General features: G+C 37.8%; 1 protein-coding gene across 1 annotated transcript in view; it reads right to left on the bottom strand.

The window, feature by feature from the left end:
• Window positions 1-5,467: 5,467 nt before the first annotated feature.
• RNASEH2B (ribonuclease H2 subunit B) overlaps window positions 5,468-23,947 on the bottom strand; it is a 38,005-nt gene continuing 19,525 nt past the window's right edge. Inside the window, 6 exon segments of the mRNA XM_079313815.1 lie at window positions 5,468-5,594; window positions 7,545-7,625; window positions 12,567-12,609; window positions 13,376-13,454; window positions 16,514-16,619; window positions 17,833-17,897. Of these exon segments, the coding sequence (XP_079169941.1) occupies window positions 5,487-5,594; window positions 7,545-7,625; window positions 12,567-12,609; window positions 13,376-13,454; window positions 16,514-16,619; window positions 17,833-17,897 (482 nt within the window). The 3' untranslated portion in view covers window positions 5,468-5,486.

Raw genomic sequence — 23,947 nt, 5'->3', positions numbered from 1 at the left:
TGAAATATCCAAAGTATGTAGGCCAGCAACCCTATGTACACAGAGATGGTTTCTCTTCAGAACACCAGTATAGTAAGGTCCTCAGGGATTAGCCTAATTGCATCACTGAATCTGTCTTAATGAACTTTCAGATTCATATTTATATCAGGATTCATTATTTCCTCCAACTCAGTTCAAGAATTACTGACTACCCTCTGGAGGGTAACAACATCAGTAGCTTGACTGCACTGCATTTTTCTTTGCATTTCTCTGTGGTACTAGTGAAGAAATAATCAACATATTATTCCAAAGGCATTTATTTCTTTTTTGTACATTAATTAAAATATTACAAAAATATTGAATAATATACTGATATATATCATCTTAATTCATATATCAAGTGTTTTTTAATGTAAGCTAGAAAAATAGAAATTTCATTTTGGACCCACACAATATTCTTGCAGTATTCCTAAAAACAATGTTAAAATAAATATTTTTTCCATAAAAAGGGAAAGTGCACATTGCTTCACCAGACTAACAAAAATAATTCAGTGCAAATTCCTAAAACAGGCTTTCAGATTACATTTCCTTTCATATATGATTTCTAAACAGTTAACAGTTCAGGTTTCCATATTCTGAAACAGAGATGAATAGAATCAGTTGAAAAGAAAGTTGAATAAGCTATTGCCTCTGTCTTTGAATTAAGTTTTCAGCAATGTCATAATAAACTCCTCTTGGAGCTCTTCTTTACTCAAAGTTAGGTGAAATTTGCTACAGCTGATGTAAAATATTCCTTTACATTTTATCTAGAACATTTCAAATATATTCAAGCATTACCAAGTATTTTGGTCATTTGCTGCAGGCATCTGTGAACTGGGGTCACAGCTGGAATTTACAGAAGTAAATATTCATTCTGTTCAAAGTCCGGTCAATTATTAACTTAAAAAAGTTCTCCAGAGAAGAGTTACACATTAATAGTAGTTTGATATACAGGTATTTAAGTTAAGAACATCAGACTGCATATGACAAATCACTTCAGGATATCATTAGCATCCACTTTCCCCATTTTTTACGTAGACTCAGGCTGACATTTTGGTTGAAGCTTACTCCACAGAAAGTGTCACTTACATTAATAAAAAAAAGGATAATTAGGTCTTTTCTTTTTAACCTGAAGAAGTACACAGGTTTTGATTTAGTTCTTAACACAAAATGTACACGTTCTTCTATACATGTTTGTAAGGCTTCAATCTTTTAGAATAAAAGAAGTAAAATTAAAAAGCCAGTTTCTCCAGCTGCCCTTCTGAGCACACAATCTTTACCCAAAGCTTTAGCACTTAAGAGTCAGACTGTCTACAAAACCTCAGCCAGGTGACACCTTCTGTAAAACAGGTCAGCATTAGACAAAATCGTGTAAATCAAACTCAGTGAAATTATTTTAAAAAATGTAAATGTCCTAATAAGAGTTAACATTGGTTTTTTTCCATTTTGATTGATTTTATGACTGAACATTGGACTTCTCATCCAAAAAGGCCACTTTTCTGATTTTGGATTGATTTTGAAAAAGGACAAATTTGCATAGAACATGCTATACAAACATATTCTGCCATACAGCTTCTAAAACTTGTAATTATGGTCACTAAAAGCATTCTATTAAAAAATGAGTAAAAAAAAAAATTCATAAAAATCAAGTATTTAAAACTTGCTCAAGGATGCAGTTGGTCTGACCCTGCAAAATACTTGGGCAGGTGCTTAATTTTAAGCATACGAGTCATTGTGCCAAGAGAGATTTTATGGTGAACACTAATGCACAAATACTAGACTGGCTCTTTCACTTCAAGATAAGCATGGACCTAAGTGCTTTGCTGGATATGGATCAGGATGCTCAGCACCTAACAGGGCTGCAGGCACTGATCCAGCAAAGCACTTACCCACACGAACAACACGGCTGACTTTGGGATCACTGCTCATGTGCTTAGCATTAGGCGTGCTCATAAGTGCTTTCCTGGAAGGGCCTGATAGACCAATCGTGTGCAAGCTATAAAATTTGAAGCACTGTATGTTTAACACACAGCATATTTAACAATGCTAATCTGCTGAGATTTGCTTTTTCTTGGAAAAGGGCATGTCCGATGTCAAGCATTTATTTTTCAGAAAGTGCGTAAAAAAAAAAAGGCTTCAAAAGCAGCTTTGTGATTATGGCAAGTTGCAATAATATAAGTGAGTCTCCTTATGTTTCTTTCATTTCTTCTTTGCACGTCTTTTCTCAGGCATCTACAAAGGAAGGAGAAAACCCTAGTCAAAAACATTAATTTATTCAAATAACCACCCATGCATTTAATTTTGCTCCAATAAACATCACGTCAGATGCAATTGAACACCTGAAAACAAGCAAACTGAACCCTTACAGATTTCAGATACGAATGCAAATTCTGCCAACAGTGCCACCTCTTCCACTGAAAATATTCAAATCACCAATCACTTCTACAAATAGAACGAAGTTATTACTTAAGACTGAAAATGATGTGCCAGTTTGACCTTTACATATCCCTAAATCAGTGCTTGTATTTCCTTGTTTTCCATGCCCAGTGATGTCAGTCCATTTGCTATGCAAAGTCTAAAAAAGTGAAAATTTAAGAGCTATTTAATCCCAGATAAACAACTATAAAAGTATCACAGCTCATCAGATATTTACATGAACATGTAGAGATGTCATGTTAACCCAGAAAAAGAAATAAAGTAAGACCGTATTTCTATAATAATGCTGGCATATTGCTCCATACTATGCTAACCAAGGAAGAAACAGAAAAGCAGCACTTCATAATGACCTACTGCTACTGCTGTCCAGGCAGGGTAATGATATTTAAATCCTTATTGTGGTAGGAAACATTGTTTTATGCACTTGGCACCATATGCTCTTCATAACTTCTTACAGCTACATGTCGAGGAAGTTTAGAAGTTACTAAATGTATTTCATGTTTTCCTAAAGGGGAAAAGAGTTTTTGTTTTCATGTGAAAGCTCTAATGGTTTTTGGAAATGGCTTATATTTTTGTCATGCACAAATTCCCGCTCAACCAAAAACACAGTCAGTAATAAAATTACTACTGTGGTAAGTTACAGCATAGCTGACAGCTGAAGTCGAGATGTGGCACTAAAGCAAAATGTAGCCCTGCACAGAGGAAGAACTCTAGATTTAGTCCTTGAGCACAGCAGCAGATATGAAAGGTGTGTATAGAGCAAGAAAAAAAAAAAAAACTTGGTATCCCAGATCGCAAGTCAGCAAAAAGGACTCTCATCTCTCTCAGATTTGCTCTTTCTCTGTCCCAAATTCTGACCAGAGAAACTGGGACCTTTTCGTAGAAGGTTCTTGAACAGTGCAGTCAATAAAAACACACATTTGCAAAATTTATTTCACAAAACTTTTGACCTGTCAAAACCCAAACCCCTAAAACTAGCGTATTTAAATACCCAGATCTTCTACCGTGCATCTGTTCTGCCCCATAGTTCCTGTTTGTAGCATAATTCTCTCCCATTCTTGGTTTTCCAACAAGCACCCATCCCATGCTTGTCTGCTTTCTCAGCATCTTCTAGTGCTCAGAGCTGGCTTTTCATTAATAGACACACAGTTCTTTTTTTCTACAGAAATACTCCCTAACTTGTTGCTTACTGCACAGAACTTCTCCATTAACATGACAGAACATGCCTGTTCTTTTTCTCTTTTTCCCCCCCATAGCATTATCCTACATATTTGATGGGTGTTTTTCAAAATAGCCATCACTTCTGCATCCCTTCTACTCACATGAACTAGTGAGTTGAATGTTTTCCAAAATTTCACCCTTCCAGTTCATAACCACAATTGCTCATTCTGGGCTCATCAAACACTATTTATTATCAGAGATAGTATCTCTGTAGATTTCCAAGCATTTTCCTCTATCTGGAATTCCAATCATGCACCCTCAGTCCATTTGCAAACTACATCTGACACTTAGTTAAAAAAAAAAAACAGTTTGAAAGGCATACAAAACCCAACAACGACTACAAAACTGCACAGAACATGGCAGGGCTTCTCTATCATTTCTGGTTGGAACAGAGTACCACAGAGCTTTTTAACTTAACAGACACCATTGTAATCCAAGGGTTGTAAATGACAGCAAGTAAGTCTGAAGCAGAAAAATGGTGCAGTTACTCAAAAAGGGGGATTTCCTAATTTTTCTGAAACTCGCATTATCAAGGGATACAAGCAGATTCTTTACTGAGTTGAAGTAGCAAAGGCTGGCATGTATTAAGAGTGTATTTCAAAAACACACATTGTAGTTGATCCACAGTGATGACTCAGTACAATAACTGGTGGATGACACTGAGTACTGTGCAGATCTGTACAAATGATCCCAGTGACTCCATCTCTCTTTCAATTCTGTGACTGAGGGAAGCTGCAACATCAGCTATCCCTCTAAATACACAGGAATACTCTGTAATGATTGAAGAACATGGAAAAGAATGGGTAGAGCATTTTAAGTAACAGTCCCACCTTGTGCAAAACTTTGTACAACTAAATCTTATCTAAGACACTTACATTTAAACTTTGAATCCAATGCCAAACAGGCTTCTTAAAAAAAATCCCACCCATTCTTGCCTTTAAATCAATTTTTCCCTGATTATTTTCATAAGGACCTCTTGACCTTGGAACTAAACATAAAAATACCCCTATATTGCTATGTGCTAAGAGATTTATCACGTAAAGCCAGAGAGATGCCAGAACTCTTTAAGGATTAAAATTTATACACAGGAAAATACCAAAACCACTTAAAAAATGTGTTGAAACCCAGCTTAACTCTTGAAGCATACAGCAAATACAGCAAGCACAAGTTTGTTACACAAAGCACTTTATTGCATGACATGTACACTGACATTCATTGCCATTTCTTTCCAGCATATTGAAAACAACCCAAATCCCAATACAGAGAGTATCTTTGCCTCAATAAAATGCCACCAATGACAAGACTTTCATCAGCACTTATATTTGGGTCAAAATAAAAATGCAATTATGCCATCCTACTCTGGTGTAATACTGAGTAAAAAACTAAAGAAAATTTAAAAAAAATGCTCCTTATGAATTAAAACAAAAAAAAAATCATCAAAGAAAGACAAGTTTTCAGCCTAGAATGAAGTATAATGGAGAAAACTCCATGATTGGCTTGACTGGGCTTGCTCTGGAAGGAGCAGCAGCACAGTATGATACCCTGCTAAGACTTGCTTCTAGCCCACAGCACCATGTTAATGCATCTGAGCCATCTTCCCAATCCAGGGTGGAATATCTGATATCATGGTACTGCCTTGTCCCACTAAGGCCCATCAGCCCTGTGCCCTGCCAGCTCACAGACCTCTCCATCACACTCCACCATGTACCCAGACATGCCCTGCATACACTATACTAACAAAAAACTCCAGGAGACATCTTTAGCTTAACATAAAAATAACCACTGTATAAAATTATTTCAAGAACAAGTCTTTATTTTGATGTTTTAGGTTTGGAGCCGAAGAAAGCAGAAATGGATTTCATTCCACTCTTATCAACTTTGGCCAGAGCCTTCTGTGCTGCAGACATCTTGGTGTTTGCCTGTGAGTGAAATGATAAACAGAAACAGTTAAACAGCATCTCCATAGGGGGGAAACAGATGCTATAAACTCCTAAATACAGAAGTCAAGCAGTATGTTGAATTGTTTTTTTAGTATACAGCCATAAAGATAATGTTATGCAGGCTTTGAATTGCAGGAGAAAAAGAGAAAAACATTAAAAAATAAATTTGAGATTATTCAAACTGAAGAATACTTGTCATGAATTACTTAACCTCAAACAAAGACAGAAAACCAACTACAAGGACAAGGAAGTGAAACATCTTTCCTTTCTGCAGAATGAGGTATCCCAAATCAAACGTTTACTTTGGGATAATCCCTGAGTGTACATTAAGAGGAATAATGCATGCAATAGAACAGATGCATTCTGTACCCTCTGGCTCAATCTCATGATTATGCTGTCAGCAGGCTGAATTACAGACCTGCATTATGGATGATGAATAATTCACACTGATTTACTATCAAACACCCTGTGCACAGTGAAATAAAGGGAAAAGAGATGGAAGAACTAGGAATGAAGAAGGTAACATTTGCAAAGCACTTTTGAGGCCACTGGGACAACTTTCCAGACTTCTACACCTAAAACACATTTTATGGACCACATTTTATACAGCTGACTCTTTTTATTCTTGTATTTTAAAGTGTTATGTTTTAAATCTTTAGCTGCTTTCCCTGTTAAGAAAACTTTGCATTGACCTTTCTTTATGATACTCCTCAGTCTGCAGGGCTTCCCAGTAACAGTACTTGGGATCAGCTAAATGATTATGGATACAATGTAGATAGGCAACAACTGTATGATTGTCTGTGTTACTCTACAAACAAAACCACTGCCAAAGTGTTTTTAGAAGCGTAGTATACTGTACAGAGTCTGAGGGCTATCTTTTCTTTCCCAGTTTCTCTCATCAATGTGCATTATTATTTCAGAAGTAAATCATACTTAATGTTAAAACGAATTATCTCTCCTCAATTTATTTCTATCTTTATGGTAAGTTCAAAAGCTATAGTATATAATGTGGGGAGGGGGGATTCCAAGCTATTTATCACCTTCACTTATGGGGGCAATCCTCTTGCTTTCAAACTAGAATGTGCAATGAGCACAAAAAAAAATCTGGAGTTTTGGGGAGAGGAAGGAATGCATCTGCCACCAGCTGCTTCTCTTTGCAAAGGGATAACGAGTAGTCAGCATTAGACTGAAGGTCACAAGACCAGCACAGCGGGCCTTTTCAGTTCCCCACGGATTGGAGGAAGATTCATTTTCTTTCAATGTTCAGAGAAATAAGCCAGTACAAGCTTCACAGCTTTGGCAGACACAGAGAGGATCTATTTCTTTTCACATCTCTGTTGCTCTCCTAGGAATAGTACAGTGGCAGGCACCGCTGGACTCAGATTTGGATTGGCCTCCAAACAGGCGTTGGAGCTGGGAATCAGTAAGTTCTGTGTTGATTTAACTTCATTAAGTTGACATAATTAAGAGCACAAGCAATATTTCTAGGTAAAAATAAAGCCTGTCCTAGCATCTTTTGGAATTTAAGTAAATGCTGCCATCTCCATTTCTTTTTTGAGTAAATGAAATTTACCAGTTGCTATCACTAAGACACAGGACTTCTCATCTAAAGATCCAAAGAGCTTTGCAAACACTAGCTAAGCACCTTAACACTTGTGTCTGAGTCTGTGAGGCTCACTGGAATGTTCACTGGTGAAATACAGCCCAGCAGTAACAGTACAAAACAGCTCAGAATAGGAAATTAAAACTGTCAAAGTCACATAAAGCCTGAAAGAAAAGTTCAGAAAGATATAACTACAGATGTCAGACAATTTTGTATTTGTTTTGTATTTGTGATGTGTTTTGAAGGAGAAAGTTAAGCACTCTGTGCTAGTATTTGCTATTAATCTACACTTCAGCAAAACATGTATGAATGCAAGGCTTGCTTACCTTTTTGGTTTTCAGATTGTCGCTGTTAAATTTAGTATAGTCTTCTTGTGGTTCCACAGGGACATCTGACAATTTCCTTTTCTGAAATGTTAGAGTGAGGAAGTTGTTCTGTGAACCACTTTTATGATGTACACACATGGAAGTTCAAAGCTTTGGCATTAAAACGTAACCATAGCACCAAAACAGGACTGGCAACCAACTGAAGAATCTGCAGCAAGAGTGGAAGATTTCTGTCTGCAATCATCTTCTCTACATGTGATTATAAACCACCTTTACAGCATTCAGAAGAGAGCATTCAGTGCCAGGGGAAGCATTTTCTTCCTAGCCTTCTGAAATCAGCCATGATTGTGACTTTGGTGTCAGTCTATTTTAAAGAGAACTTTCTGGAGCAGCTGTTGGAAGTTAGTGTCTGACAGTCAAGGAACTGTGGGCTCATGATCTCAGGAACCTGAGCAGCAACTCCAGTGTTGTAGCTATAGGCCAACACAAGTGGATCATCATCTAGTCTGTTGTCTGTTCACAGCCTTTAGAATTAATTAGTTTCTAAGGGCTGGCAACAGTGAAACACTGCCATAGCTCCACTGACTGCTTCATCACTTGAATCCAACAGTATATTAAGAAGTCTGACTCTGCATGTGCTGTGTGCCTTCTAACTTCAGAAATAATGCATGTGAGTGATTCTCGGCACTTCACATGATCAGACTGTAAAAATGAATATTTCTTTCCATAAACTGTGAGCATGTGTTTAGTTTAAAGGTGAAAACTTTCTGGTATGTTTCCAAAAGAGAAAAAAAAAGTAGGTAGTATTTTACAACACTGTATTTTTATTATTATTATATCTGATATTACTACCCTGTCCTTAATATCCTGTGAAATCTAGACTGTGGCCTTCCCAGCTTTTGTGCCAAAGAGTGATTTTGCAAGCAAATTGGATGGTACCACACATTTTAAGATCCTGTTTTATTCATTTTGTTTATGGTGCTTGTGATATCTCTCTCTTTCTCTCCCCCCCCTTCCTCTCCCTCTTTGGCACAGAAGCCAGGTCTGCAGCCTAGATTTCTCAGCTCTTAGAACCAGATCCAACTGCAGCCTTTTCTTTTGATTTCAATGGAATCTGGATCAGCCTCTTTAGGAGGCTGTTTACTGCACTGTGATTACATTTTCAAATGACAATCTAATGAAGAATTACTTTTCTACTCTTTTTGGAATCTGATAAACAAGTTTTTAAAACTTACAACAAAAATGTTTGCGTTTCAGCAAAACATTTGCTGTTTAGTTGTAGCAAAGCCTACATATTCTTTGTAAGTAAATGCCTCTCATCATCTGCCAATGGCCAGACTCCCTCTGCTGACAAACTGGACAGTGCAATGATTACAACACAAGATCAATGGCTTATAATTAATACAAAGAACATGCAATTTTGATTTCATCATTAAATCACAAAGTCCAGGCTGTACCCAGTTTGTTCTTGTTCAAGAAAGAGAATGTGTTGTTGCTTTTCGGCTGATCACTGAAGTTTCTACATCTCTCCTCCCTTCAGAGTTTAATGTAATGTCCAAACATGAAATTATTTTTCCAAAACATGAAATTCATGTTAGAACCTTTTTATTTTGCAATAATAATATATTACGTCTGTTAATACACCTTGTCCTCATGAAAAAAAATGTCAATACAAGTGATTAAAAATGGTCTGAGGGAGACCAGAAGTTTCCAAGTATAAGCCTACCTTACTCCTCTGAGATTGTGAAATAAAGGAGTGTTTTAATCTCTGAAGTTGCAACAGAAACATCATACACACCCTGGTCAGTGCTCTGGAAATTAATCAGATCCTCAACAAGACCTCACTACCCAACAACTGAACAGTTCTAAGCCTCATTTCCTCTGCAACCAAACTGCTGAAATAAAACTGCTTTTAAAAATAGATTCTCAGAACTATCCCAACGGTATAAAAGCTATTCGTACACAATATGGAATGTACATCACATGCAGTTTAATACAGTTGTTTTAACATGCTTATATAGCTAATGACTATCAGTTGGCTCCTGATGTGAGCTTAATATTTCTTACAAGGCATAAAGATAATTCTTAACTGAATCAAAGGGCCAAGTAACTGTACAGCCAGAACAACTGTCCAGCCACATGGAAATAACATATCTATGGATATCCACTGGAGAACAAATGCTATTAATAACAGTAAGACTCAATTATTCCTCTATGTGCTAGCTGACATACTGCTAAACAGAACAGTCACTGAACCAGCCAGAAATGAGGTTATTTTAGACTTTGTTTCGGTAAGTAGCAGGGACATTGCAGGAAAAGCCAGTGTGGTACGTAACCTCCTTTCAGTAGACATAGGCTGCCCAGCTCAAATTAAATGGAAAGGATAATCAAAAGTGGGGTTATTGGTTTTAAGGGAGCAAACATTGCAAACCATATGCCTTACTTGTCTAAGGCAAAGCAAAGGGATTTGATGTGTGAGGAGGACACCTGGAAGGTAAAAGAAAAAGACTGAAGAAGTGATTTTGGATCTTTTACTTCAAACAAGGTGAAAATCTTGGAGGAAAGAGCTTCTCAGACTAAACATTATAAATGTGGCTCCTTGCTCACACAGATGAACACATATTCCACCACCCCCTATCCATCTCCCAAAAAATCCAACTGACACTAGGTGTAAACAGAATTCTGCAACGGATGGAAAAAAAAAAAAACTGGGGGAAAAGAAATATTTTCAAAAAAGATCAGTTTAGGGGTCAGGTAATACTGGGACTAAGTGAGAACTGCCAAAACGTCAAGCTGAGTTAAACCTTGGAAAGGAAATTAAACAGTACAAGGTTGTTTAGCCACAGAGGCAAAAAGGGAATTAAGAAAGAGAAAGTGAAGCTGCTATACTGTAGGGATTGGACAGATATTAAAGTTAACCTATGTGTGGACCCAAAATGGAAGAACTCCTTTGCCTCAGAAAATCATTTTCAATAAAGATGAAGAGGGACAGAAGAGAGAATAGAAATCACTCGATTCAAGATAGAAGTAAAACTCAATATGCTGATCCAGCTGGAAGACTGCATCGGAAATTACAAGATGAGAGTCAGAATCTGGCATATATTCTATCAGGCAGGGACCACATTAGTGCAGAATAGCCAAGGACCCATCTCTAATGTAAGAAGGAAGAAAAAGTGATAGCAGGACTCAGGAGAAGAGAGTGGACTCAGGAGAAGAGAGTGGGGAAAAGAGTGAAAGAAGAAGAATAATTAAAGACTAAATGAAACACAGAATAATAGAGTGGTTTGTGTTTGAAGGGACCTTTAAAGATCATCTAGTTCCAACCCTTGTGCCATGGGCAGGGCCACCTTCCACTAGACCAGGTGGCTCAGAGTTCCATCCAGCCTGGCCTGGAACACTGACAGGGAAGGGAGTTCACAACATCTCAGGGCAACCTGTGCCAGTGCCTCACCACCTTCACACCTAATTTAAACCAGCCCTCTGTCTCAGCTTAACGCCAATGCCCCTTGTCCTGCCACTACATGTCCTTATAAAAAGTTTCTTGCCAGCTCTCCTGTAACCCCCTCAAGGCACTGGAAGGTACTCTAAGGTCTCCCTGAAACCTTCTCTTCTCCAAGCTGATCAGCCCAAACTCTCTCAGCCTGTCTCAGCCTAAAATCTAAGCAAGGTAATGCCTACAAACTTGTCTTTATTTTCTCAAATATAACACATTTTCTGGCGACAGAATGTGAAGGATTGCCAGAGGACTTGACATGGTGCCACTTAAGCAACTAAAATTACAGTAAACAACTGTGTAAGAAGTTTAAGGTAGGTGGGAAACTGGGAAAAAGGGAAACCAAAGCAAATAATGCAGAAAGGGATGCCATTGGGTCAGATGGAGACTACTAGTTAATTACTAATTAAAGACAGTAACAGAATGCTAACATTTGCTGAAAGTCAGGGAACCTTCAATTCTGGAAACATTAAAACCAGATTAAATGTACAGAAGTAAAAGATCATGTACACAGAAACTAACTGCATGAATTTCTTATAAATCTGAGAACTGATCAAGTAAAAACTCTAGTGGAAAAAAAAAACAGCTATGTGTTTTAACTATTCACAGCACAACAGAGAGCTATCTGATCACACATCAATAGAGGCAAATGGGATTCTAGTCTGTAATGGGACAAAGTATTTCTAGTTAAGACAAGAAGGGAAGAATGCCTGATATTATAGGAGTAAAGGTTTTGTCTGAAATAATGACACATTTTTCTGGTCACCTGTTTTGAAAAAAAAAAAAAATTAATTCATCTTGGAATAGGTGCAAAGAAATTTTTCCACAATGAGGGAATGGAGAACCCATCTTATACAACCAAACTGCCTTCTCAAAATGAAAACATAAAGCATATATGTTTTCCCTTTACACATTGAAAGAACTAATGTTAGGGAGGGAAAAGAGCCATTCCAGTTTCAAAAAACAATGATAAAGTTAGCACAAAAGGGCAGGGAAATAAATTGGCCCTGAATAAATTCAAGGTGGAATTTACAGAAAGGTTTCTGAGCATCAGAGGAATGAGGTTATAGAATATTCTTCCAAGAGAAGTAATGGAAATAAAAAAATCCTAATGAGACTTACAGTGAAGAATGGTCAGTGTATGAGAGATTATCCAATATGGTTGTCTGGGAATCCATGACCCAGGAGGTCCCTTTTCAGGGTCCTCATAAATTATATATAAAAGAAAACCTATGAGGTCATACTGTCCCACCAGCCTCAATAAAACTGAATAAGCAAACATGTATAAAAAAGACTGTTGACCAAAACCATAAAATACACCTCTCTTTTTCCTTCCCCTTTTTTAAACAGGAAAACCAACCAAAATATTCCTTATTAAAAATATGAGTTACTTGGTAAATTTCTTGTGTTGTTTTAGACAAGGTTACCTTATTTAATGTATTGTACCCAGTGCTTGGTCTGGTCCAGTTTCAATAATAACTCAGAAAATTAACTTACAACAAACATATCAATATCTAAAGTTCTCCTACCTTCAGTGGTGGCTCTGGTACTGGGGTTCTAAGTTCTGGGAGCCTGCAGAACAAAAGATTTTAAATTAAAAATTAAGACAGATGAATTGAACGACCTAAAGTTTGGAAATCTGCCTTCATGAAAGCTGCTTAGGTATCAGCTGCTCACACATGGCAAGCAGTTGCAAAAAAAAACCCAGCTCATGGACTGCATTTCTGACTCATGAAACTGCTCAGCTATGGGGCTTCAAGCTGCAAATGGCACCCTTTTCCTAAGGCCACCATAAGAGAAGCCTTGGAACAGAACTGAACTGATGAGTAGGTGCAGAGTCCCAGTGATGATCCAAGCCAAGTCTGCTGCTGGCATGGAACACCAGGATATGGCTCACCTTCTAGATTTAAATACAAATTAACACATGTGAGATAAGTAAAACCCAAGCAGCACTGAGCGAGCAGGGACAAGAGGACTGGGGATGAAGACTCAATTCCTTTGTGATTGACAATTCTGGACTAACTGCTTTCTTGGGTTTTTTTCCCACTTGCTTTAAAATAGGATACATTACTCAGGGCTTCATCACACAATGGTGGTTACAGACATATCTGACTTTCATATTACATCTCCCCCAGCTCACAGTCCTTAACACCATAGGAAAGCCAAAAAACACCCCATAATCTACATTTGAAAAATCATGTTTGAAGTGTGGCAAATATCATCTCATTGTGTCATTCACTGCAACCTTGATGAATAAATTCCTGTATTTAACAGAAATGACCAAATGGACATTAATCTATGCCATGTAAAGCTACAGGCTAGCTGGAACAATACTTACCCCAAGTATTTCAACAACTCCTTACTCAGATCTTCAGGAATATACTCTGATATTAACCCATGGGCATACCGTACATAGTCTTCAGAAGGAGGACAGGGAGTGGGAAGGAAAAAGAACATTCATGTTACATAGTCACATTGCTCTAGCCATGTTGCATGTACTACCACGAGGCACAAGGTTGAATCAATACTAACAGACTCCTAATGGATACACTGTGATGCTTCTCTGTGTTGAGTAGTTTATGTTACATGACACTTAGAGGTTTATTTAAAAAATAAAGACTTTCTACACTCACTTTGTCAGCACATGTTATTAATATCTGGTGCATGTACTTTACAAAAGCTGTTCACTTTGTGAGAGTACTAGATATCATGTATTTTTCCGAAGAAATTAAATTTTAAAAACCTGCAAAAGTAAAAAGCTGACTCAACAGAACATGCAATCATTAATTTTAAAGCATCTGGATCTTACAATTATTTGGCAAGGGCTTCAGTACTAAAGAACATTTTCTGGCTTCAACTGAAAACAATTAGATGAGACAATGAGTCTATTTCAAAGTCTTGTACTTAATTTTCAGTACTTTATAGAAAATGCCAAGGCCTATCTAAACATCACTGGCAAGACAGGATAATTATCTGTGGAAATATGAACTACTAGAAGCTGTTTTCAGTACAGGGTACTCCTGCTATAAATGTTTTTCTGAGAGACTGGGGAAAAAAAAAAGTGACCCTTTTATAACATGAAGTCCTAAACCAGATCTTTTCCTGTCACGTTCTACACAAGCTGGACTGGACTTTCTAAACTTGCTGTTGTTGAGGCTGCTAGGGAGTAACTGCACTCATGCACAGGAAGCATTTGCCAGGTAGATATTAAATTAAAATCTCACCTCTGAATTCCAACTCCAATAGGCCAATTTATCTGCTCATATGCCATAAGTAGAGAGTTCAGAAGCACAAGGCATACCAACCTTAAAGTGGCAAAGAGCTATTACTTTAGTGCCAGTGATAAACTTATCTATTTTTTTCCCCATTTTTTTTTTAACCTAAAAAGCACAATGCAAACTGGCATTGTAGGAGAAAGCATTAACAAACTGACAGCAGCATACACATTTCAACTATACTGATAATAAATTCTTACTATCACTTATCTGCCCTCCTCCTTCCTTCACTGCCTAGACTGATCAAAGATTTTTCACTCTCTAAGCATCAGGAGACTCTCATTCTCTTTAAGGTCAGGAGAGAACAAGAAATACTTCCAACCCAAGACAATTTCACCTCAGCACTTAATATGTCCAATTTATTGCTTAAGAAAAATAATCCTGTAATTTCACTCTTTGCATTATGACACTGAATGAAGCAGTCCAAGTCAACTGCTATTATTTCATACTAAATAGAAAATCCATTCCCTTTGCACTTCTGACTTGAAGCAATCTTCACTGACTTCCTTTACCAATTCAAAAATACCACTATTTGCCTCCTACAGAGTCTGTGTTCTTACACCAGCCTAGCTTTGTTATTAACCTTTTGTCAAACATCAGGAATAGTTGCACACCTCCCTTCTTTGTCTTCTGAATGAAATGTTCAAGTCCCATATGATAAACCTCCCCTACTTGCTCTCATTATATCCTCCCCTATTTTTGCCCTACAATATCTGTAGATGCTAACTACATATACCCACCTATTTTAAGGTACTGAAATTTCATAATACCCCTATGAAAGCAATTCTCTATAGAAATAAATTGCACCACCACAGCAATGAAAGGATCAGACAAGAAAATGAGTCTTATTAGAAATAAGTGTTGAGTAATGTCCATTTGACTTCCTCTCATTCACCTTGCCATATGCTCACCTACTTTAAACCCCAGTATTCCCAATTTCAATGCTGCTCTCTCAAATATAAAACCCAAGGTTTTAAAAAAGACTGTTACAATCATGTCACTATAAATTAAGAGTAAGGTGGAAAAAAAACCACTACAGATGAAATATTTAATTATAAATTTCAGAAAAACAATATTTAAGCATAGTCAACATGGTTGTTGACAGGTCACTTCCCCTTTCTTTAAAAAATAGTGGTCGAAGAAAGATGAAAAGCTACTGTGAAGTTAGTCACAACATTTGCAACTTTGTCTCTTTTAAAAAATCATATATTACAATCTCTGTTCTATAAAATTGTCTATTTGCCTTTTAAATCTCATTTATCTTGTTTCCTTTGATATCATTACTTGGCTCATCACTCAGCTCATTTTCCACTTTGTCAGCAAGCTACTTTGTTTCTCCTTAATTTTCAATAGCATGAAGACTTCTGAATGTCTTTGTAATAAGAACCAATTGCTTCGGTTCATCTTGCTCTAAACTGTTCTTAATTTTCATTAACATTTGAAGATTTTATTCCAAGTCCATTTTCAGGTTTCTGTACAGAATTTTGTATCAGTCACATTCAGGACATTGCCCTCCCCAGAAAAATGGTGAATAGAAGTGAGCAGGATCCCACCAGACTTTATGGTAACAGGACTGTTACAATTTAGTACATATTTTGCCCTTAATAATTACATATTTGTGCATTTGTAGTGGGTTGAGACTGTAAAAATGCCAGTGCACTGACAAAAATAATCTAACTCATAGATTTGTTGCATAAAGTAATGTTTGGACCAGAATCCTTTTCTCTGTGAACATGACTTCCTAAGATCCCTTCATCATTTTGGAGAATTCTATGAATGCTAATATGCTAACATTCTATGCATCCTAATAAAAATAATAATGAAAGAAAAAGCATGTTCTAACACAGACACACTTACTGGCTGGGAATGCACATATATTATAACTACGTGTCCTATTCTTTAACACAGTCTCAATTCAGCAAAGCACTTCAGCATGTATTTCACTAAGAAAAATGTTTCCTCCTTGAACTGTGGAGAAGAGAAACCCAGCTGAGACCTACTGTTAATTACAATGTCATCTGATGAAGATACCAAAACACTTAGAAAAGGCACACAGTCAGAACTTACATGGAATTTTCTGTACAGGGAATAAATTTACTGCAAAGCCCAATTTCAATACATTTTAGTTTCTAATCATGAGTTTGATCTCTACTTATGTGACTTACAAAAATGGAATTAATTACCATGTTTAATTTTCTTACCTTCCTGAGCATCTGTGATCTGTTTACTGTCGATAAATGTACTTGCAAGGACCCTTTCACCTACCAATATATTGTTGCTTTTAAGTGCTTTCACTGTTTGATTAACCTAGAGAAAACCAAAGAATGAAATGCCTGTATCAGTATTGTTATGCACATGTTAATGCAGTGACAAAGCTCTTGTAATTTTGTTTCAAGCATATAAAACACTCAAGTTATGGACTGTGGTGAAATTTAATATACATTTGTAATAACTAGCAGATGAGCTCAGAAAACCCAAAGAAACTAGCACGTCTTTGAACATGTTGCCTTGGCAACACAAGCACCACTTTTGCAGCACCCTAAGATGAGCTGAGCTACTCAGATTGAACTGCTGTGATTATACAGGTGAGAAATACACCTGCTCAGAGAAACACCCCTGAGCTCAGCAGGATGGCAAAGGCAGTCCTGGCGGAAATCAAAGATTAAAGATTTTACAGGGCACTGCTGTGCTGGATCCAATAGAGAGAAGGTACTTCCAACTACACAAACAGGCACCTGTTGAACTGCAAATATTCAGGTAATCACTGCAAAATAGGTATTCATTCCCATGCCTCATCACTGCACAAAGTGGACCAGATTTTGTGCTTGTCTTGACTAATTTAAATGACAAGACCTCCTCAGCATGTGATGCATACTGTCTTTTTCTATAGAGTGGCATCACATTAAGGGCACATGTGCATGAGTAAAATGAAATTCACCTTCTTTATACCAAAACAAAGACCCCATCAAGCTTAGCTTTAACCCTAGTTTATTTCTGGCATGCTGTACAGACCTCTTGAACAGCATGATTGGATCCGGATAATAGCAACCAAACCAGGACTATTCTGAGTGGACTCTGCCAAAACTTCAGGAAACACATTTGTAGCACAAAACCAAGGCAGTTCTGTCCAACTTCAAAGCACAGCAGAATTTAGAAGGTGTAACAATTGAAACTCTCCTCTGGCCTATCTATGAAAGGGACAAAGCAAAACAAGCCCCTCCTCACCTTCTGCAAAGCCTACAGCAATAAGCTGACAGCTTCTTCTTCCTACCCACACCCCATAAGCCTCTTTCATGGCCAGTCCCGTCAGAAAGAGAAATGCAACAAGCTTGTTAATATCTCTAACACTTGATCACATTCCCAAGTGGAGGAACTTTACTGTGATGCCTGTCCTTCTTGGACAAGACACATACCTTCAACTGAGGCACAGCACATGGCTCCAGTGCAAATATGGACAAGCTAATAAGCATTTCCATTCTAAACATACAGCAACTTTTATAGCAAAAGAGAAACACAATACCTTTTTCTTTAACCACTTCAGTGTCTTCTCTTGGCTGTATTTGTGGAATTTCTGACTGCCAATCTCTGAGAAAAAACAAGCAAAAGGAAAAAAGTAATGTCTGGTTTGGACTGTATTTTCAATACTTTTAAAATATTTTAACTTTTAGATAAAATATAAAAGTTAATTTGCATTTTGCAGATGTTTGATATCAGGGCAATAAGTTTCAAAAATATTGGAAGCAAAAAAAAATAAACAGATTGAGCTGATATGAACAAGTCTGAACAATTTGACCGTTCCTTAATTAGGACCTAATCCAGCAAAGCACAGATTTCATTTATTTATGTGCAACCTTGGGTTTCTTAATTCACGAAGGCTCTTCTCAAGCCCTTATAGTTTCACTTCACCTTCACTGCCCTGTGACGTCAGACTGATGACTTTAACTACACAGATCACAACACAAAATATTGGTTCCGCAATTTTCTTCTTTTTCTCTTTTTTTTTTTTTTTAAACAACATATTATCTTAAATCTTTATTATCTTAAATCTCTATAGTGAATTACAGCACCTAGTAAGGGGCTAGGACAGAAAGTTGGTTACTGAAGCTATACCTCTTCAATAAACCCTTTCCCTATCAGTTATCCTCTCTCCTGTCAGAGTGACTAAAGCAGAATTTTTACTTCTATCCCCCTTTTACATAATTCAATACAAAGTTAAAAGAAAATACAGAATCCAAAATAGCAAAACTCACTCCTTGTGGGAGGAAGTACATGATTCACTCATGATTTATGGAACAACACAAATTAACTTGATGATATAAGAATTTCAGAGAGTGCTTCCCCTGCGATAATGAGGGCATCATGAACACTTGCTATTCACATGTGATCAGTTATCTGGAGATACATGAGTTCAAAACACCCAGGCAAAAGAGAAAATTACAAAGAGTCACAGAAATTTCAGTATAAAAATTCAGTATTAACTCACAGAAAGCTACATTTGGGAAATGAAATCAGATGCCTAATAAGATTTCACAGGAGATTTTGCAGCCTGCTGCTTCAGTCTTTGTCTTTAACAGGTATTTCAATAAGTTTTAATCTCCTGTATACCATTCCCAGAAATACCTACATCTGTTTCATGTCATTTACTGATACAGTGTCATATTCCAACACTCATTTCATGGATTTTCCTTCTCCCCTGGCAAACAACAACATATTATTTATGATTCCTTCAGCATTTCCTTTTTTGAGGTTTATCTTGGCTCTTCCAAATTGCAGACAAACAGTGAACTATTATGTGCTCTTTCTGTATGCATGGCAGGGGGTATGGAGAGGTCGAGGAAAACTGTTTGCAAGATAAAAGTTTGAATCTGTCTCAATAGTTGTACAAAAGAAAAATCCAAGAACTCTTCAGAGCAGAAATGAAAAATACACTAATACACATTTTGCTTTTTGATGAGCTACAGGTAAAACAATTAGCTGTGACATTGTTGGCTGCAGGCTTTAGGACTTGGGTGCTTCTAAATGGAACTGAAAAAAAAGAAGCAGAAAATAGAGGAACACTCTGGATACTTGAACCTGCTTCACAAAGGGCTAACGTGCTTTGGGTTTAAGTACAGTGAGTACAATTCGTAGATTCCTCTCTTATCTAAGAAAGTTCGAGGAAGGGACATCCTCAGGGCACCATCCCCCAACCCATACTGAAAAGTAATTCTAGTCTGGATTCCCAGGCAGACTCTCCCACAACAGCATGATTCAGAGTGACTCAGGGAAAGGAAATGTAGAACTGTGAAGCCATTTTCATTAAAACATGTGAAAAATAATTACACTGAACCCTTCAGAGATCACTTTGTTTGAAAATATTTTGTGTGCCTGACAGTTTTGACTATTAAACTCTAGAAACTGACAATATTTGAGACCTCTGAAGAATTAAAGAGAGTTATGAAAGTCACAAACTGCTGACAAAAGGATTCAATATTGGAACGTGGATTTAACATGTGATGCACATTTGATATTGGTGAGAGTTAGTGACTACGTTTGATAATATGAGTATATATTGGAAAGCCTTTTGTTCCCTAATGTGTCTGGTGCCTATAAAACTGGTCTGAGACATCTGGAAAGATTGGGTTTGAGAAATACAGATGGAATATAAGTGGTTCTACAATTAAATAATATGTTCAGTGATCGGGTAATCGCTATGTAGACTTGGAAGTTTCCCTGATGTATTGTTGAGCAAACTGCCTAAAGCACATTTTAAAATCCATTTTCTCAGTGTTTTCCATAACTCTGAAACTTATATGGCCCCTTTTTTCCTACCTTCTGGGAATACAAGCTTGGCAATATTATTTAGTTCTTCTAATCAGGTAAGTTTTCTTGGCTCTTCATGTTAATCACATCAGACAAAATCACAGTACAGCTTTTGCCTTGCAAAATGAAACAAAGAGTAACACTCTAGAACTGGAATTCATAACCCTTTCTTAAACCTTCTCTACTGTACATTCAATCCAATGTCAGAATTTATTAGCAAACAACCTGCCTCACCCAGACTTAGTGAGCTGTAACACACCCTTTCCACAACTACTAAAGCAGGTAATTCAGAATTTAATTCAGCTAAATGAATTTTCAGCGCCCGTCAAGGATGAGGCCAGGGAAGGTGGATTTTCTGCTAATTCAGTAAGTGTAAACTGTGAGTGCTCTGGGGTAAGAATTTTGTTAGACAGATGTTAAATGTCTTAAGACTAAATGAAGAGTGAAATAATTATGTTGTTAAGTTCTGTCAAGCAGAACAGAGCTGCAGAAGCCTCACCAAAAGTGATATTTCTTGCCCTAATGCTCTACTCCTTAAATGAGAAAGGCTACAAAGTAGACAACAGGTCTTAAGAGCCAGAAAAGAATGAGTACCTGAAGTCATAATGCTGGTATTTTTTACAAGCAATAAAAGACATGAGAATATGAAACACATAGAAGTGGATTAAACAGAAAGGTGATGTGTGCATGACAGGCAAGCAAGTGCCAATGGGTTTGTTGCATAACAGTACTCTTGGTGTTCTAAAAAGAAGAAAGAAATCCTAAGAACAAGCCCCATCGTAACCCAACCCAAACCTGAACAAGAAAAGAAGTAGCATGTACATGCAAGTAAAAGCCTGGGAAAATCCAAGAACATCACATAAAGCTGATGTGTGCATGTGTGTACGGCTTTCATGACTGAAGCATTGTTCACCTCACATTTCAAAACAAAACTCAGGAAGTGAACACATCTTTAACAGCTAATATAATTTGTTGGCAACTTATAGGTGTCCATAATACATACTTAAAATGGAAAAAAAAAAAACAAGCAGTGAAGTATCTTCACTACTGTCTAGCAGAATAGAGTTTATGGGAGGATGCTCTGACAGATAACAACTGCAATTACAGTATCAGAATGGATACAGAAGTTAGACTAAGACACAAGATCTTGTCTAGAGCAAATAATTTTTTTTAGAAGTTTTGTCTGGAGAACATGCTGTCCAAAGGCTGTTGTTTGGAGGAAGTGCCCCTTCACAAAAATAATCCAGACCTTGTCCTAAGATCCTATGCAGACTTAGGTTTGACAGCCAAAAGGATGTCACACCATTTTTCACCTTCTCAGATGGGTGACCAAGCTGACCTCCATTATGACAATGTGATCCACTTAGTGGATGAGGGAAAGGCTGTGGATGTTGTCCATCTAGACTTCTGGAAAGCATTTGACACTGTCTCCCACAGCACTGTCCTAGAGAAGCTGGCAGCCCATGGCTTGGACAGGTGCTCTCCACACGGGGTAAAAATCAGTTTGGATGGCCAGGTCCAGAAAATTGTGTTACATCCAGTTGGCAGCCAGACACTAGTGACCTCAGGGCCAATTCTTCATCTAATATCTTTATTTATATGGGGGGATTGAGTGCACCCTCAGTCAGTTCACAGATGGCAGCAAGTTGGGCAGGAATGTCAATCTGCTGCAGGGTAGGAAGGCTCTGCAGAAGGATCTGGACTTACAAGACGAGACCCAATGGCATGAGGTTCAACATGGAAAAATGCCAGGTCCTACACTTGGGTCAACAATCAACAAACCTCTGCAGCACTACAGGCTGGGGGCAGAGTGGCTGAAAAGCTGCTCAGCAGAAAGGGATCTGGGGGTGCTGGTCAACAGCCACCAAACACAAGCCAGCAGAGTGTCCAGATGGCCAATGGCACCCTGGCCTGTATCAGCAATAGTGTGGCCAGCAGGACTAGGGCAGGGATGGTCCCTGTCAGCACTGATGAGGACACACCTCAAATCCTGTGTCCAGTCCTGGGCCCCCACTACAAGAAGGACACTGAGGTGCTGGAGTGTGTCCAGAGAAGGGCAGCAGAGCTGGTGAAGGGTCTGGAGTGCAAGTCTGATGAGGAGCAGCTGAAGGTGCTGGGGGTATTTACTCTCCGTGAGGCTCAGGGGGGATCTTACTGTTCTTTCTACCTAACAGGAACAGAAAGGAATTGCACTGAAGTGGGGATCAGTCTCTTCTGCCATGTCTCAACTGAAAGGACAAAAGTAAATGGCCTTAAGTTTCACCAGGAGATCTTCACATCAGATATTAGAAACATTTTTTCACTGAAAGGGAGGTCAGGCCTTGGAATAAAGTGCCTAGGTCAGCGGTGGAATCACAGTCTCTGGAACAGTGTTCAAGAGGAGTCTGGATGTGACACTTGAAAATACGGTTTAGGAGTGGCAGTGCTAGGTTAACACTTGGACTAGGCTATCTTGAAGGTTTCTTCCAACCTTGATGATTGTGTCATTCTGTACACAGAAGTTTAATAACTCTTCTCTCACTCTGGCTACTTATCCCAGGTTAGACAAGTTGTAGGGCACAGCAATTGCCCAAAAGCTTAAATACTTTTTAATGGAAATACCTTTCTTCATTAGAAGGCAAAAGGAGTTTTGCATTTCAGATGCATGTGTCCTACAGAAGCCTTCTTAAAAGTCAGAACTCACCCAAAGAAAGATTGTTCAGTCCAAATGATACAAAATGTAACTAATATTTCTGTAGGTTCTTTTGGAAATGCAGGAGGAATAGTAATAATACTCCACAATTATGTGTTTATGGAAGCACATAATTCCAACTACTCCAGTCCCAAACAGAATGTGACAATAGCCTTGCCACCTAGATTTTCTGCTCCCTTGTGAAAGTAAGCATTGTCAATGCAAATGTGTCCCTGAAGCTCAAATGCAACTTCCTTACTGCACATGCACCACATCAAGCCCAAAATACTTAAACTTGTGCACTTAAATTAACTTACAGTTTCTGCCCCCCACAAACACCTTAACGTTCCATACAGCTAGGAGGTCTTTTATTTACCAGATTTTATTTTTTCATCACCATTTTTTAGCCACTTCCCAATTATCTGTAGATCATCAAAATATTTCTTCTTATATATATATAAATATATCAATGATAAGGATCAGCTTGCTCCGTGAAAGCAAATTCCAAATGTTTGTAGCTTCCAATCTGTCTTTTAACCTGAACCTCAACTCCTTGGAGGAGCTCTAGTGCACAAATCAGAGCTTACTAGTTTTGCACTTGGTGGTGCAAAATCTTCCTGTATGTTCTCCTGTAGATCTCCATGTGCATGTAGGGAAATCTCCATTCCCTATCAGAGAGTAAACTAGCCTAAATAGAATGCTGTTTAAGGATCTGAAAATAAAAACTGAGGTCTTGCACATTTTGGCTATCTGCAAACCTGCAAAAACAATGTCATGTGCCTGTCCCTTCCCTAGAAAGCATATACTGTCCTCAAATAAAATTAAAGCCCTCACACCAAAGGGAATTCTCAACAAAGGCTGAGGAAACTATGTACAGAATTAATACCTTGCTAACTTTTTCCATTTGAGTTTTCTCTCTCATATACTTATGCATCCAAATCAAGTTTTGTATTTTAAAACAATTAAGTCTTTAAGTTTAAACCCACAGCACTAAATTATGCAGAGCCAGAAAACTTGTGTTCTCCTTTCTCAGCAGCATATTTATTCTTCTCCAGCTTTTTTCTACTTATTGTTTCAAGGCTTTGTGAAAAGATGAAAAAAAGTAAAATGGGCCACTTCCATGCCAGACCATCCTACACTAAATAGGGAATTTAGAGAGATG

This window comes from Erithacus rubecula (genome assembly GCF_903797595.1).
Source record: "Erithacus rubecula genome assembly, chromosome: 1".
NCBI classification, from domain to species: domain Eukaryota; kingdom Metazoa; phylum Chordata; class Aves; order Passeriformes; family Muscicapidae; genus Erithacus; species Erithacus rubecula.
Note: the sequence above shows the minus strand (reverse complement) of the source record. Positions and strands in the feature narration are given on the sequence as shown.